The 14,676-nt window shown below is 35.6% G+C and overlaps 1 protein-coding gene across 1 annotated transcript in view; it reads right to left on the reverse strand.

Moving 5' to 3' along the window:
* The window catches only part of myo16 (myosin XVI), a 207,122-nt gene that overhangs the window by 94,421 nt on the left and 98,025 nt on the right, over positions 1-14,676 (reverse strand). The window contains 6 exon segments of the mRNA XM_058786814.1: positions 2,817-2,888; positions 4,142-4,259; positions 8,190-8,307; positions 9,268-9,415; positions 10,175-10,292; positions 12,173-12,278. Coding sequence (XP_058642797.1) covers positions 2,817-2,888; positions 4,142-4,259; positions 8,190-8,307; positions 9,268-9,415; positions 10,175-10,292; positions 12,173-12,278 — 680 coding nt within the window.

Raw genomic sequence — 14,676 nt, forward strand, 5'->3', positions numbered from 1 at the left:
AAAACATCCAAACAGCCAGTGACTGCTCAAAACAACAGGGGCACAGAGCAAAGAGGAAAACAAACTGGAGACAGTGTGTCACATTTTGACTGATATACGCCGCACGTGGGAGGCTGAAAAACAAGCGGCCCATTGTCGGTGGTGCTGGCTGAGGGGACACGGCACATGCTAATGCGGAGGACACACAGCGCCTGGACTCCGATTATGTGACCTTTGATGATGTCAGACACTGAATCACCGCATTCGCTATGCCATTCATGGCCGGCCACAGTGCGTCAACCTCCAGATGCAGACACACTGCCGAAGCCTGACCGTCCATCAGCTCCCTGTGATTGTCGCATATCAGAGTTTAATTTATCCTCTGCATATATTACACTACACAAGTGTGGCATTGTAAGGATGGCATTTCTTTCTGAATTGTTTATTTGTTTACGAAACACAATAACCAAAACAACAAATCATCACAAGACTAGTCCATCCAAAAATTAAAACTTAACATTTACTCTCCTTCATGTCTTCCCAAAGCTGTATGACTTACTTCAAAATGCTTCTTTTGTGTTTCCTTGAAGAAAGAACATACTGCTTGCTCTTTTCCATAAACTTATGAAAGGGTTCAAGTTTCAGAAAGCTCACAAAGCACTATTAAAGTACGATAAAAGCAAGATTTGTTTTATCCACTGCTATTCTTCCCTTCAGATCATTGAGTCATAAACCGGATCACTCATATTTAAAATGCCCCTATTATGGGTTATGAAATGTTCATATTTTGGTTTTGGGATAACAGGTTGACATAACGTTTGCGAGCGCAGTGCTGCTTTGTGTACGCTGTGTAACTGGGGAAACCACTATTTTTCCCGCTCCAAAAGCAGCACCTAGTGGCAAAGAATAAATTTGCATTTTCATTCAGACCAACCAAAGTCTCTTTGACCAATGCCAAAAGACCAACAAGTGGGCGGGCAGTATGCTAATGTTTCATGTTGACCTTTGTTTCAATGATTCAGAGTCGACTTTCTTTTGAGAGACAGTAACTTTATACACGGTGCACTTTCAGATTTAAAATTCTGCAGGATGTTTTCACTCACTTAGAGCTGTGTTACACACTGCATGAAAGGTCATTTTCAAAAATCCTTAATAGGGGCACTTTAAGAACCAATCATCCAGACCGTTTTTACAAATTAGACCAATTAATTCACTAAGAAGATTTTAATGGAAATAGATAGGACTTATTTTGAGATTTTAAGACAATAAGAACGTTAAAATGTTGAGCTTTTCATCATTCAAAGCAAACATATCGATTCAGGAGACTTGGAAAATAGTGCACAAGTGATATGGACCAGTTTTATATTACTTCAGTGTATTTTTATTTTTATTTTGTAGAGTAAATTATTTTTTTGGGTGAACTATCCCTTTAAAAGAGAGGCATGGATGCTTGACAAAGCGAAGGAGACGGAGAGTGAGAGAGAAATCACAGACAGACAGACACAAGACAATGCCAAGTGTGCTTGTAATTTTCGGCAATAGGTCGGTGTGTTCTCGACGGCTGAATTAGATTAACACCCAGACATCATGTGATTTATACATACTCCACACTTGTTACATAATGGCACAAAATGCACACAGTCTAGACTTTGCAAAAGAACTGCGTGTTTATGTCTGTGTATTTTGAATGAGAAGGCAGTTATCCAATTGAGTCAAATTGAGCCAAATTGGGCTCGCCAGTAACATGATCCAAGGCCGAACGCTTGAGGCCGCTTTCATTGATGAGTTTGTGACTGGGCAAAGGCCAGTGCATCTCAATGATCAGTGTCAGCAGGCCTCTCGGCAGTAAGATTTACTCCATGTACGGAGTTATGCTAAACACAGGGTTCCCACACTTGGGTTAACTTCAAATTCAAGGACCTTTCTAGGACTTTCCAGGTCCAATACCCTCAAATTCAAGGACTTAATGTGGGGACACATTTCAAGTGAGAGCAAAGGTTACATCGCGTCACCTTGTAAGATACATTGTTACAGTTTTCGTGTGTCAAACACAACTATGCAAAAAAGCGAATTTTTTTTTGCATTTATTTTTGGCCATATGACAGAAATCTGATATTTGTCGTATTTCTGTTTTTCATAAAATTGAATAATATTTGGTACATACTATGCTGTATTCTAAAATGATCTGATTTTAACTTTTGCATGGGTTTTACTGAAAAGAGCTTAGGCTCATGTAACCAGAAGTTTTAAGATATATGAAAATGCTTTCATGGCTCATGGCTTTTCATTATTTTAACAAGTAAAGCAATACAACATTACATCCTTTGGATCTCTGGCAAGCCATTCTTTGTAATCTTCTTTGGTGAGCCAAATATCTTGAAACTTGCATTTTCCAGTCATCACGTTTCAGCGGTTTCAGACTATTTTTGCAATGTTTCACGGTGTGTCTGTGAAACGTTGAGGTACCATCTTAGTAGTTTCGTGTGCGTGTGAACGTCATGGCAACGAACAACACAAAGTACCTCACGTGGGAAACACTTAACGTAACGCATAAATGTGCAACGTAACTCAAGCAAGCTAGTATGCACAAAGTGTTGGCGAAATAACACATTAGCGGACCGGAGGGAATAAGATGGAATTTTCAAGGACCTGTATCTATGTTTGTTTATTTTCAAAAACTTTCCAGGGCCTTGAAAATTTTTAATCAGATTCACAAACTTTCAAGGATTTCAAGGACCCGTGGGAACCCTGTAAACAAGATGACTTTAATTGACAGTGTTTAGTCTGTGTGTTGATTGATACTGATACGTGACATACGTGCCAACTGAAGGTTGTACCTTTGAAACACTGCACATCAGAGGTGAGGGCAGAGCCGAGATCCTCAGAGCTCACCTGTAACATCCCAGCCACTACAGGAAAAAATAAATAAATTAATTAAAAAATCTGACATTTATATGATTACAACCAGTTACAAAGCTAAATTCTGATTGGATTAGCCACATTTGAAGTCATTAAAAATAAAATAAAAATATTGTACTTATTGAAATAAAAATCAGCTCAGAAGCACCCCTGCCTGGTCTGCCATTTTTTTTTGGGGAATTAAGCATAACAACTGTATAACAACATAAGATGATAATAAAAAACATAAAAACAATAACAACACATAACAACAAAATAAAATAATAAGACATTTTTCTTGAACAGAGTAATGCCTCCTGAAAAATCAGCTTTACATTACAGGAATAAATTACATTTTACAATACATTCAAACAGAAAACAGTTATTTATTTTAATTTGTGATATTATACAATATTACTGTTTTGACTATTTTTGATCAATTAAATTTAGCCTAGGTGACCATAAGAGACTTCTTTCAAAAATCAAATATTTTAATGGTGCTGTATATTAATTCTTATAAATAATTACAATCGCAAACACTTATGAATTTGTACAAGCTCGCATGACGCAAACGGCACACTAACCAAAGGCTTTGAACGTGGCCCATCCAATCAGATGTCAGAGTCAACATAACATGTTGTTACACATACACAGTCCTGCTTTTAACTCCAGGCCTCCCATTTACTTCCTATTACGCACTTATATTACTGTTTGCATTTGGCACCTAGCGTACTGTCATTTCTGTGTATGAGTGTTTGGGTGGAGTGTACCCATAAGTGTATAATAGGGCTTGTTTATATGTGATCTCATGTATCCACAACGACGGGAACCTCATACGGATGTGAATGTATCAGTTTGTGTATTTGCGCGTGCTGACGTCACTTGTTTACCCAGGCTCAGTATTATGTGTGTCATTATGTAACGCGGAGGGCAGTGAGTGGCCGTTCTGTTCCGCCCTGCTGCTCTGCAGGGCTTAAGGAAACAGGTGACCCTGTGCATGTGTGTAGCTAAAAAGGGCGATTAGTTCAAAATTGTATGACAGAGTGTGTTTGTGTGTTTATTAGAGTGGCAGATAGAGTTTTCCATTGCGTGCTGAGTGATTCTGCCATTAGGCCACGGCAGAACTGATGTAAACAACTCAGGATGGTGTGTGACACAGTTCTTGCTGCGTAGTCACCCGCCCATTTTTCCCCTTCTATCCTTCAGGCCTCCCGGTGGAGCAGATCGGCCCCTGCTGGCCTCGTGGCGCAGCTGCACGACTGACCTCTATCCAGCAGCTGCAAGTCGGACACAAACGCAGTGTCAGCGTCTGTCAGGGCGGTGAAGCGCACATCTCCTAAGTGCAGCAGCGCAGAGAGGACCACAAACAAATTCTCCACCTCCTGCAAGAGAAACAAACAAAGTACTGAGAGTCAGACTGGATTGCAGACTTATAAAGGCAGAAAACCTCCAGAGAAACAGGGTCGATTTCACAGCTCAGTACAGTTACATTTGTGGGCTGGGTCCACAATTACAGAATCAAATTCAATTTTCATTTTGTTTGTTTGGAGTGCTATTTTGCTACTTTTTAACCACTTTTGACAACACTGAGATGAGATGCTGCTGCTCTCCTGTTCTATCTCTACATACAGAAATGAGCTGTAGAATGTGGGTTGTAGAAAACGGATGCACAAGTCTGGTGAAAGTTCCAGAACATCTAACGTCGCTTACAGCACCTATAAGTGACCAACACAAAAATACAAGGAACAAAATAAACATTTTTTAACAGAATTTTTTTTTTTTTTTAAATAATAAATTCTAATAAAAGGTATACATACAAAAAAAAATCTAATCAGTTAAATTTTGCTCAATTCACACCATCACTAGTATGTGCAGCAATTATCCAATAATTTTGTATAACTGCGATCACTTAGTTTAATATTTATTTATATACTATTACAGTATTTAATAATATTTTGAAATAGCTTATAATTTATTTTATAGTCTAAACTGTAGTAATTTGTGTTTTTATTTTACAGTTCAAGTCATTTCAGTACTTATTTCATTTTGGTTACTCACTAAGGAAACATTTTTCATTTTAATTTCATTCTACTTTTTCTTATTTTATTTAATACTTATATTTTATTTCAGCTCAGTTTCAATTAACAAAACAAATTGAATAGTATTTATTAATATTTTGAATTTGCTTTCATTTTATATTTTCATTTTTTATAGTAATTTTATGTTTTTAATTTGTAGTAACTGCGTTTGTGTAATTTTTATGAATTCGTATAAATGTCTATTTATTTTCTTTTTTCTTTTTAAATGTTAGCAATTTCAGTACTTATTTTATTCCAGTCAGTTGCCAAGGCAACATTTCTAATTGACTTATCGGTAAGCCCCGTCCCCCTTAGTTAATGTTGCGAACTCGGACAAACAAACGGAGTTGCTAACTGCCTTACAATGACAGCCATCAGTGTGAAAACCTTGTCCCTATAACTTTTTGATCAATTTCGGACACAGAAGGACCAACTTAAATATGCCATGGAGGGATATATAAAATATTTTAAAATAAATATTGTGGGTAATTTGGAAGCGAGGGTTTACAGATCACAACGCAAGCGGGAGAAGCCTCATATTACGGTCGTCACGATTGCAGATGAAAAAATCCCGGATCAACACTGTTCATGTACCGCAGGGTAAGATTAAAGGTTTAGGAAATATAATAAAATAAATTCCATTGCCTATCCTCTCAGGATACCTGGAATCAGTGTTACAAATACCCCAGGCACATCGTTTTTCCATTTTTGAAGCATAAACCCCATAAAATCAATGAGAGCTTCGGATCTTCCAATGTTTCTCTATGGCGCTGAAACCTAAAGATGTCCGAGTTCTGCTCCCAGTGCAACTGATACTCGACTGCCATTGGCTAGTCTGCGTTCGAGGGGAGGAACTTACCAAAAGGTCAATTTTCAATTTCATTTAAATGTTTCATTTAACATTTATGTAATTTCAGCTTTATTTAAATGGACAGGATAATGTATGACTTAATTACAAATATACATATATACTGTATACACATACATGCATATATACATTTCAATTGTTAATTAAAATGCTAATAAAAAAATCCAACTTTTAAGATGCACACTGAAATCATATCCCCCCTCCTCGATAACGTTATTTTTATTATTTTTTTCTGTTATTATTAATTTTTATGTACAGTATGTATGTATGTATGCATGCATGCATGCATGCATTTATTTTTTGGAAAAACATACAGAAACTGAATTTTAAATCTTAAATCAGAATAGAATCAATACAAAAATGCTTCATTTAATCTATATGCAGTCTCATTTTCTGTGAAAGAAAAAAAAAATGAAGGCAAGTGCTGTCCATAATAGCATTAAATATGGAGGGTGAATATTGAATATTGTGTTGGACATTATGAGACCTTAAAAGTGGAAAAAGGTTGAGAACCACTGTTCCATGTGCAAAAGAAAGAGATGAGCAAGCTGAATGTAAAGTAAAAGGCAGAGGCAGATATACATGCAGCAGTCTGAGAGACTGTGTGTTGTGTTCATGTGTGTGAGGGTCACTGAGGGTCGTGCTGCACTGATGGGATGAGAGAACAATCCTCCTTTAATGAAGCAGATTTACAGGTTCCTGGTAGGATTAGAACACAGTGTCTGGCTGGAGGTCAGGTGTGTGTGAGAGTGTTTGAACCAAACACACAAACACATGACTCAGAACACAGTGTTAACTCTACTGTAACAAAATGTCCATGTATTACCATAAGGGTGTGCATGTGTTTGTGCAAACATATATATGATACATTTTGTACAGCAGCGTCATAGCTAGAGTTCCATTCTGAACATACTCTTCAAGTCTTTACCTAACCATAACAGCATAACACACACAGGTTGACAGGTTAGTGTGGCCTCAGGCTGAATGGCACTCTGAGTAGTGCGTTTTTATAGTCTCCAGACATACTGTAATGAGTTATAATGTGTAAACCTACATAAATCAGAACAACACGTCTGAAGCGCCTGCCAAAGCCAGAGGCACACCAGTTCTCTGTCTCTGCACATGTGAGTCACTTAAAACCAGAACGTCTTTGCTTACTTTGGACGAGACAGCTCAGATTCTACTGAGGCTATAAAGTAATGTCTGAATCAGGGTTATTACCCTAAATAAAAACATTTGCGTTGGTTGAAATAAAATAAACATAACTTAAACTATATATGAAGAGTTTATTTGCAAAAAGAGATAACTCAGTTGTTATTGTGTTAGTTAAGCCCTAATCGGACGGGACTAGTTTTCTAAACTACGTTTGAGTTTCGATTCTTATCACCTGACGTCCGTGATTTTCATGTACCAATTCGGACGGAACTATCATCTCCGTGTTTAGGTGGGAGGGACTGTTTGGACATCTGGGCGAGATCATGCGCTTTGTATGCGTGCATTGCGTATAGTCATTCGGATTGATTACCATTAGTATAACAGTTTTTCTACAAATACCATGGTGAAGCTAAATCGCTAGTATAGCAAAACCATGTTAATGTGTGGTTACTTTAGTTATTTATTTGTAGTAAACCCGTGTTTAATTTTCATAAAGGTGCATATGTAATTAAAACATTATTGAGTGCAGAAATGAACGTGAGAAATTTTACCTGACGCTGATATTACAATAGCCAGTCTGAACGGTTTACGTGATCTGGCTCTTGATTTTATTTGATTTTATTTTTTTTGTATTATTTCTTTGCCGGGAGGCAAATATATCAAACATGAGCGCGGTAAGAGCGTCTACGGTAATTCACGTTGGCCAAAACACACAAGGAAACGCGTTGTGAAAAAAAAAAATATCACAGTAATCACAGACATCGCATTCAGACGGGATAAGTTTTCTCAGAGGATCGCTGAGTTTGCTAAAAAACAGTAGGTAATTTGCTCTGGAATTATTACAGAGGTTGTATGAGAAAAACACAGACGTGGCAGATTCAGACAGGATTAAAATCACCAAGTACGTCTCTGAAACACAAATTTCTCTAACGACCCCTTGTAAAACTAGTCCCGTCCGAATAGGGCTTTAGCTGTATCCTTTAGTTATTATCATTTAATCAAAACAACCCAACTGCAGTTTGATTGACATTAATTGGAATGCAGCATATAAAAATGATTTTTGAACATTTTTTAAAAACAGAGTTATCTGTTTTTGCAAACGAACTCTTCACACACTTTCACACAGAACCTTATAAACCCTAAGTGTGCATGTGTAGGTGCATCTTCACGTTTGTGCGTGAGGACGCCTGTGTTATTGAACATGTGTGTACCAGTCTGTTGAAGCCGAGGGCTCGCAGAGCCTGTTTAAGGGCCGAGAGCTTCTCTCTGCTCTGAGGACACGTGGTAGCTACTACAGGAGTTTCACCGGGAGCCGCTGTGCTCATACACCTGAAAACAAACACAGAGGGGGCAGGATTAGTGCGATTTAGACTTTACGTTGCCAGCAGATTCTGGATGTGAGTATTTGGTCTGGGCCTTTAAGAGTGCCAAGTAAAGTTTAAGATGTTCTAAGTGTCACAAATTCAAGTCAAAGAAAGGTGAATGTTCAATTTTTAATGACAACCTTCCATTTACCCCATGCAAGATTTGCTGAGGACACTTGGGGTCACAGAGAGTTCAGGGTAAAACAAGTTTAAAACTGGCATCTGACATCATCCAGTATTAAGTTGTTTTTTTTTTCCCATTTTGAAAAATCCTGATGTATATCAAAGGCTGAAACTGCTTCAATCTGACAATGAAAATCCAATGCATTAAATGCTGAATTTAATAATCACCAGTCAATTAACATGTCTTATATTATTCTTTTGTCTCATAGTGTTCATGTCTCATAGTACCCTTTACTACAGTGTAAATCATATAGAGAGAGATGAATATGAAAAAATGAGAAAAACTGAAAGACTAATGACAACCTACTTTTCAAGTTGGTTTTCTATGTAAGCTCTGGGTAAGTCCATTATTTTAATTTCTTTGTGCAAATGTAAAGGTTTATTTCAAATATATCAACATTTTAACTTATTAAAATAACCTTATTTTGAAACACATATTGGCAGTGTATAAATAAAGTAAATAAAATTAAAAAATTAAAATAAATTAAATTAAAAATATATATATATATAATATAACATAATAAACCCTCATTGCCAATGTTTGCGAACTAAACAAAAATAATTACCGTAAAATAAAATAAAAAATCCTTACAATATGTTTGAATTAATAATTGAGAAATTGAGTTGTTGTTGTTGTTTTTTTTTAGATTTTTCTGACTACAGGCTTTTTATAAAGGGAGGTCTTTGAACATAGGTGGAATACAGAATGATATAACATGCCTATTAACATTGCGTGTGTTACCTGTGGGCTAGGACATTGTTTAGATATAGATTAATCTTCTCCTCTGCTGAAAGCCCCTCAGCCATCAGGTAGAAGATGTTAAAGTTCTGTTGATGTGGTGGGGTGCAGATGACCCTCGACTTCTCCAACATGTAAGTGTACAAACGACCTAAAACACAAACACAATAAAGCCCTAAACACAACGCACGATTTTCGGCTGTCCCAGACAAAAGATTGACATCGTGAAACAATCGTGGCGATTTCTGTGATTGTGGCTCCTAATCGGTGGTCCTGTGTCGTACAGAGAGAGAGGTTCAAAGACTGCTGTTGCGACCAAAGATAGCCTACGATACAGCATGATCATCGCACTGTGTGTTTGCTGCTACGATCCACGTTTACTGACCAACCAATAAAAATGAGACATGAAATCAATGCGACATGGCTCTAAAACATAAAACTGCTTACCTCAAGTTCTTATCCCTTCCTCTTTTGCCACTTCCACTTTTTTTCAGCACACAAAAAACTACAACTGCTAAAGTGTGATTTATCATGCTTTTTGTTTACCACTGACGCTTCATTCTTCTATAGTAACGTACGTCGTAGCGTATGAGTCAAGGTCATCATCGTACAGTCCACACACACGTCATAGCCAAGGTAATTAGATCCATGTCACACAGTGTGACAAGCAATGATCTTATAGGATTGCTAAAATCGTGCAGTGTGGTTTGGGCTTAAGAGAAGAGTTGTAGAGACATTAGTAGAGCAATGTCTCCCTCTATAGGTGAAGGATGATAGAGCAGAAGTCCTCTCTGCTGAGACCAGACAGCATATCACATAAATGCATAAGCACATTCTCTATTTCTACACATTCAGTATAATAAAGCAACACTATGAATAATCAAAGTGAAAACAGGAGCAGTGTAAGTACCTCTGAGTAGAGTCTTTCTCTTCTCACAGTACTGCAGTGAGATCAGCTTGATGAAACGGCTTGCTGACGAGTTCATCTGAGTCTTAGCATGACCGAAAGCTTCCAAGATCACATTCACCTGCAAACATGACAGAAGAATGAAGAAGTGATTACAAAACAGTGACAGAGATTCCCATGTGGACTCTTTCTCCTTAGTAAGCTTGTACACTAGTGAGCAGCCTAACTAGACAGCATTTTAAAGAATTGACAGACAGTAAAAAAAAAAAAAAAATATTTCCCCCCACACAGTTATAATGGCAGTACACGATCACCGATGCCACGCCAGGCCTGTGGCTGGAACTTTATTTATTTATTTTTAATATTTAAATGTTGGAAAAGGAAATGGATGTTGTAAAAAGAGTAATATTACAATTTAAAATAACTTTTCTATTTAAATATAATTTATTTTTATTTTTTTAATATGATATACTATTGTTCAAAGTTTGGGGTAAGATGTATACAAGTAAGGAAGTAAGGAAGTAAATACATTTACATACTACATTCACATTTAATCATTTAGCAGACACTTTGATCCAAACAAAATAGCAACAATATATAAGTTCTGTGACAAGTCCCAGTTAGTGTAGTGCATTACATCATGCATAAATAAATAAATAAATACTGTTCATTGAACTTTTTATTCAAATAATCTCTACAAACATGTATTGCAGTTGCTATTATTATTATTATTACTATTATTATTAAGCAGCAGCAAAAACAGTTTTTAACATTGATAATAAGAACCATTGTCAATAGTTGAGCACTAATAATAACTGAGTAGCAAATCAGCATATTAGAATGATTTCTAACACTGAAGACTGTAGTAATGAGGCTGAAAATGCAGCTTTACCATCACAAAATAAATATTATATATATATATATATATATATATATATATATATATATATATATATATATATATATATATATAATTACATTTTATTTAAATAATAAAAAAAATATTTTAGATTGTAATAACATTTATAATACATTTTTTTTTTTTTTTTTTGTTAAATTTAAATCTTAAATTTATTTTTATTATGCAGCTGTTTATTTAAACAGTAGGCAGCTCAGTACACCAGAGAGGACAATTATTCAGGGCTTTTGGCATTTTTTTCTCCACCAGGTGGCGATAAGCCACCATTGATAAAATGTGCTCATTTAGAGACAAGACCAAGAGGCTAATGTGTGTACTGCTTCCTCTAGTGTTGAGAGCACACACACAATCACACAGCGAGAGAGAGAAAGAGAGATGTATTCGTGTGTAATAATGTCACCCGTTGCTCCCGGCCATTAAACGGCTCTAGTGGTTTCTGTATGTGGATATGTCTTTAGCTAACCAGAAATGGCTCTTTCCTTGAGATTCAACCATAAGCACAATCCACCCGCCTCAGGCTTTTGGATCATCATTCAAAGCATCTAATTCTCACATGAATGAGCGAATAACAGCTGTTTGAGGCTATCATGACTCTGAAGGATAACCGGAGTAACTGAAAGCACATAAACACCTCCAAGGGTTCAGATAACAGAACAAGTAAGAAAAAACACAGCGAAGACATTCAATGTTCAACACAATGAGTGCATGAAACACAATCACTACATAGGAACTGTTCCACAACTATACATTAATAAACATTAAAATGATTAATTATGAATCCAATTGAGATTATGCAGCATCTTACTACATGAGTTATACATTATCATACATTATTGTGCAGCTCAATTAACTTTCTTGTTTTAAAAATGTTTAATTATTTGTAAATGTAAAACAAACAAACAAAAAACTGATTTTATTGATTTACTTAGCTATTTTTTATTTTATTCTTTTTTTTTGTATGTATGTACAGTATATATGGGGACTAAATGATTTTGATTACAAGAGTCGGAAGTATTTAATGTAAAATATGTTTACTGTCAGGCAGCAAAAATATGTTGTGTGTGATGAACAGACAGACTTACATGCTTCATTCGTGGCTCTAAAGCGAAGCCTTTGGGACTTGAGCGAGCAGCCAGGTGTTTGAGGATGTGCTTACAGGCCACAGACTTCCCAGAACCACTCTCTCCACTAGACAGAGAGACAAACAAAGCGAGAGAAAATAAAGGTGTGGATCTCAGTTTAGTAAAAAAAAAAAAAAAAAAAAAAATGCTTATGTTAAAGACAGCACAATATATATTACCATGACATAAAAGTACTTAATTACTAGAAATTACAGTGAGTTTTCTGTATGTCGTCCCAAAGAAAATAGTAATATTGTGAATTATTATTACAATCGAAAATATTGTAAAATATTGTTTTGTATTTGAATATATTTTAACATGTAATTTGTGACCCAGGATCACAAAACCAGTCATAAGGGTACATTTTCTGAAATTGAGATTTATAAATAAGATTTCCATTGATGTATGGTTTGTTAGGATAGGACAACTATTTGAAAATCTGGAATCTGAGGGTGCTAAAAAAAAATCTAAATATTGAGAAAATCACCATTGAAGTTGTCCAAATGAAGTCCTTAGCAATGCATATTACTGCTAATTAAAAATTAAGTTTTTATATATTTACAAAATATTTTCATGGAACATGATCTTTACTTAATATCCTAATGATCCTAATGACCCCATGCAATGTATTTTGGGCTATTGCTACAAATACACCCATGCTACTTATGACCGGTTTTGTGGTTCAGGGTCACATTTATTCTTGTGATGCAAAGCTGAATTTTAAGCATCATTACGCCAGTATCCAGTCTCACATGATCCTTTCTCAGAAATGATTGTGATATTCTGATTATCAATGTTGACAACAGTTGTGCTAAATGTAACGTGGAGATGTTTATGACAGATTCATCAAGAGAGAGCAGTTGAAAAACTCTCAAAACTGCCTAAAAGTTCTTCTGTCAATGTAAAGACACATAAAACAAATCAAAAGAGCAGCTTCTTCAAAGACCCCTGGCGACCGTCCCCTGTGAATGTGTGCTCCTGTCAACCTGATTTATGTTTACCAATGGGAGATTTTACAGTAGGTCAGGGAGCCGTTTCACTCCTCTTCACATCACTCCATCGTATGAGATGACACAGTCAGCCTACAGCTATATACCATCAAAAGCCTCAAGACTCGAGACTAAAGATCCCTCTCCTCTGCCTGGCCTGCGGGCATCTTTCTCCTGAGCAGGTATCTGACCAGAGTCATCCAAAGGACATCTCTGTCATATCTTCACTTATCCCAATGCTCTACTTGGGGATTTGCTTTAACCACTTGCTCTTCTCTTTTATTTATAAGACACTTTTCTCAACAATATCTATACCATGTACTGCCTTTATGCTGCTGTTTTTATTTTAGTGCAGTTTATCATCTCTAAACTTTTAACAAATGTAAAGTGAAGTAAAGTAAAGTTTTTTTTTTTTTTTTAATGATACTGCTGTCAACCACCTACATCATCCTAAATAAAACAGACCCTCATCAGCGACTGATCTGGAATGCTACAGTATTACATAAATTCTAGCAAACAACAGATGCCAAAATTGCAACCGACTCCAACAGAGTTTAACATTGGAACATTGCTGAGCCAAAGACTCACAAATATTGTGTGAAACAGTACATTGTTATCAACCTTTTCTCTCTCTCTCAACCACAGTGCATTATCTTAAGTATATACTACTGTTTTGGGGAATGAAATTAATACTCAAAGAAGAAATTAATATTCAGCAAAGATGCATTAAATTAATCAAAAGTGATATATACAAGTCAAGATAAAGTTACAAATTATTTAAATGCCAATAAAATTATCTTTTTCATATATCATTGATAATAATAATAATAATAATAATAATTATTATTATTTATGTGACACAAAATCAGCCTACTCAGACACTCAAGGCTGGAGTAATGATGTATTCAGCTTTGCATCAAAGCAATAAATTACATTTTAAAATATATTAAAATAGCACACAATTTATTTTACATTTTACAAATATTTACACATATTAAAGTTTTTAAATGTAATGCAGATCAAATAAATAAATAAAGCCCAACTTTTTAAAAGCTGATATTTATTTACGTACATAAACGTCAATTTTGTGACTGTTTAATTTAATTTTATTTATTTTATTTTATTTTATTTATTATTTTGTTCACAAATAGACATGCCGAATCACCTTCTGTAACAGGCTTTGCATCAGATGCACATTTATGATACCTTAAATGCTGTCTAGGTAATCAGCAGGTTTTAGAAAAGGGTTAGCAAGCTAAAACAGCGTTTTTAAAGCTGTGAATGGTTTGCAATATAATTTAATTTTTATTTATTTTTTTTTTTTAATTATGTCTTCCAGCAGTATATTTACAGGGTGTTAATCCACACTATGGCTCACCATCTAACAAGGGCTTTGGTAGACGTATATCTTGTCTCGTTACTGCCATACATTCCACTTCATATTCTTGATGACGTACAGTAACTTTATTAATTACT

Source organism: Onychostoma macrolepis, chromosome 09, assembly GCF_012432095.1.
Source record: "Onychostoma macrolepis isolate SWU-2019 chromosome 09, ASM1243209v1, whole genome shotgun sequence".
NCBI lineage: Eukaryota > Metazoa > Chordata > Actinopteri > Cypriniformes > Cyprinidae > Onychostoma > Onychostoma macrolepis.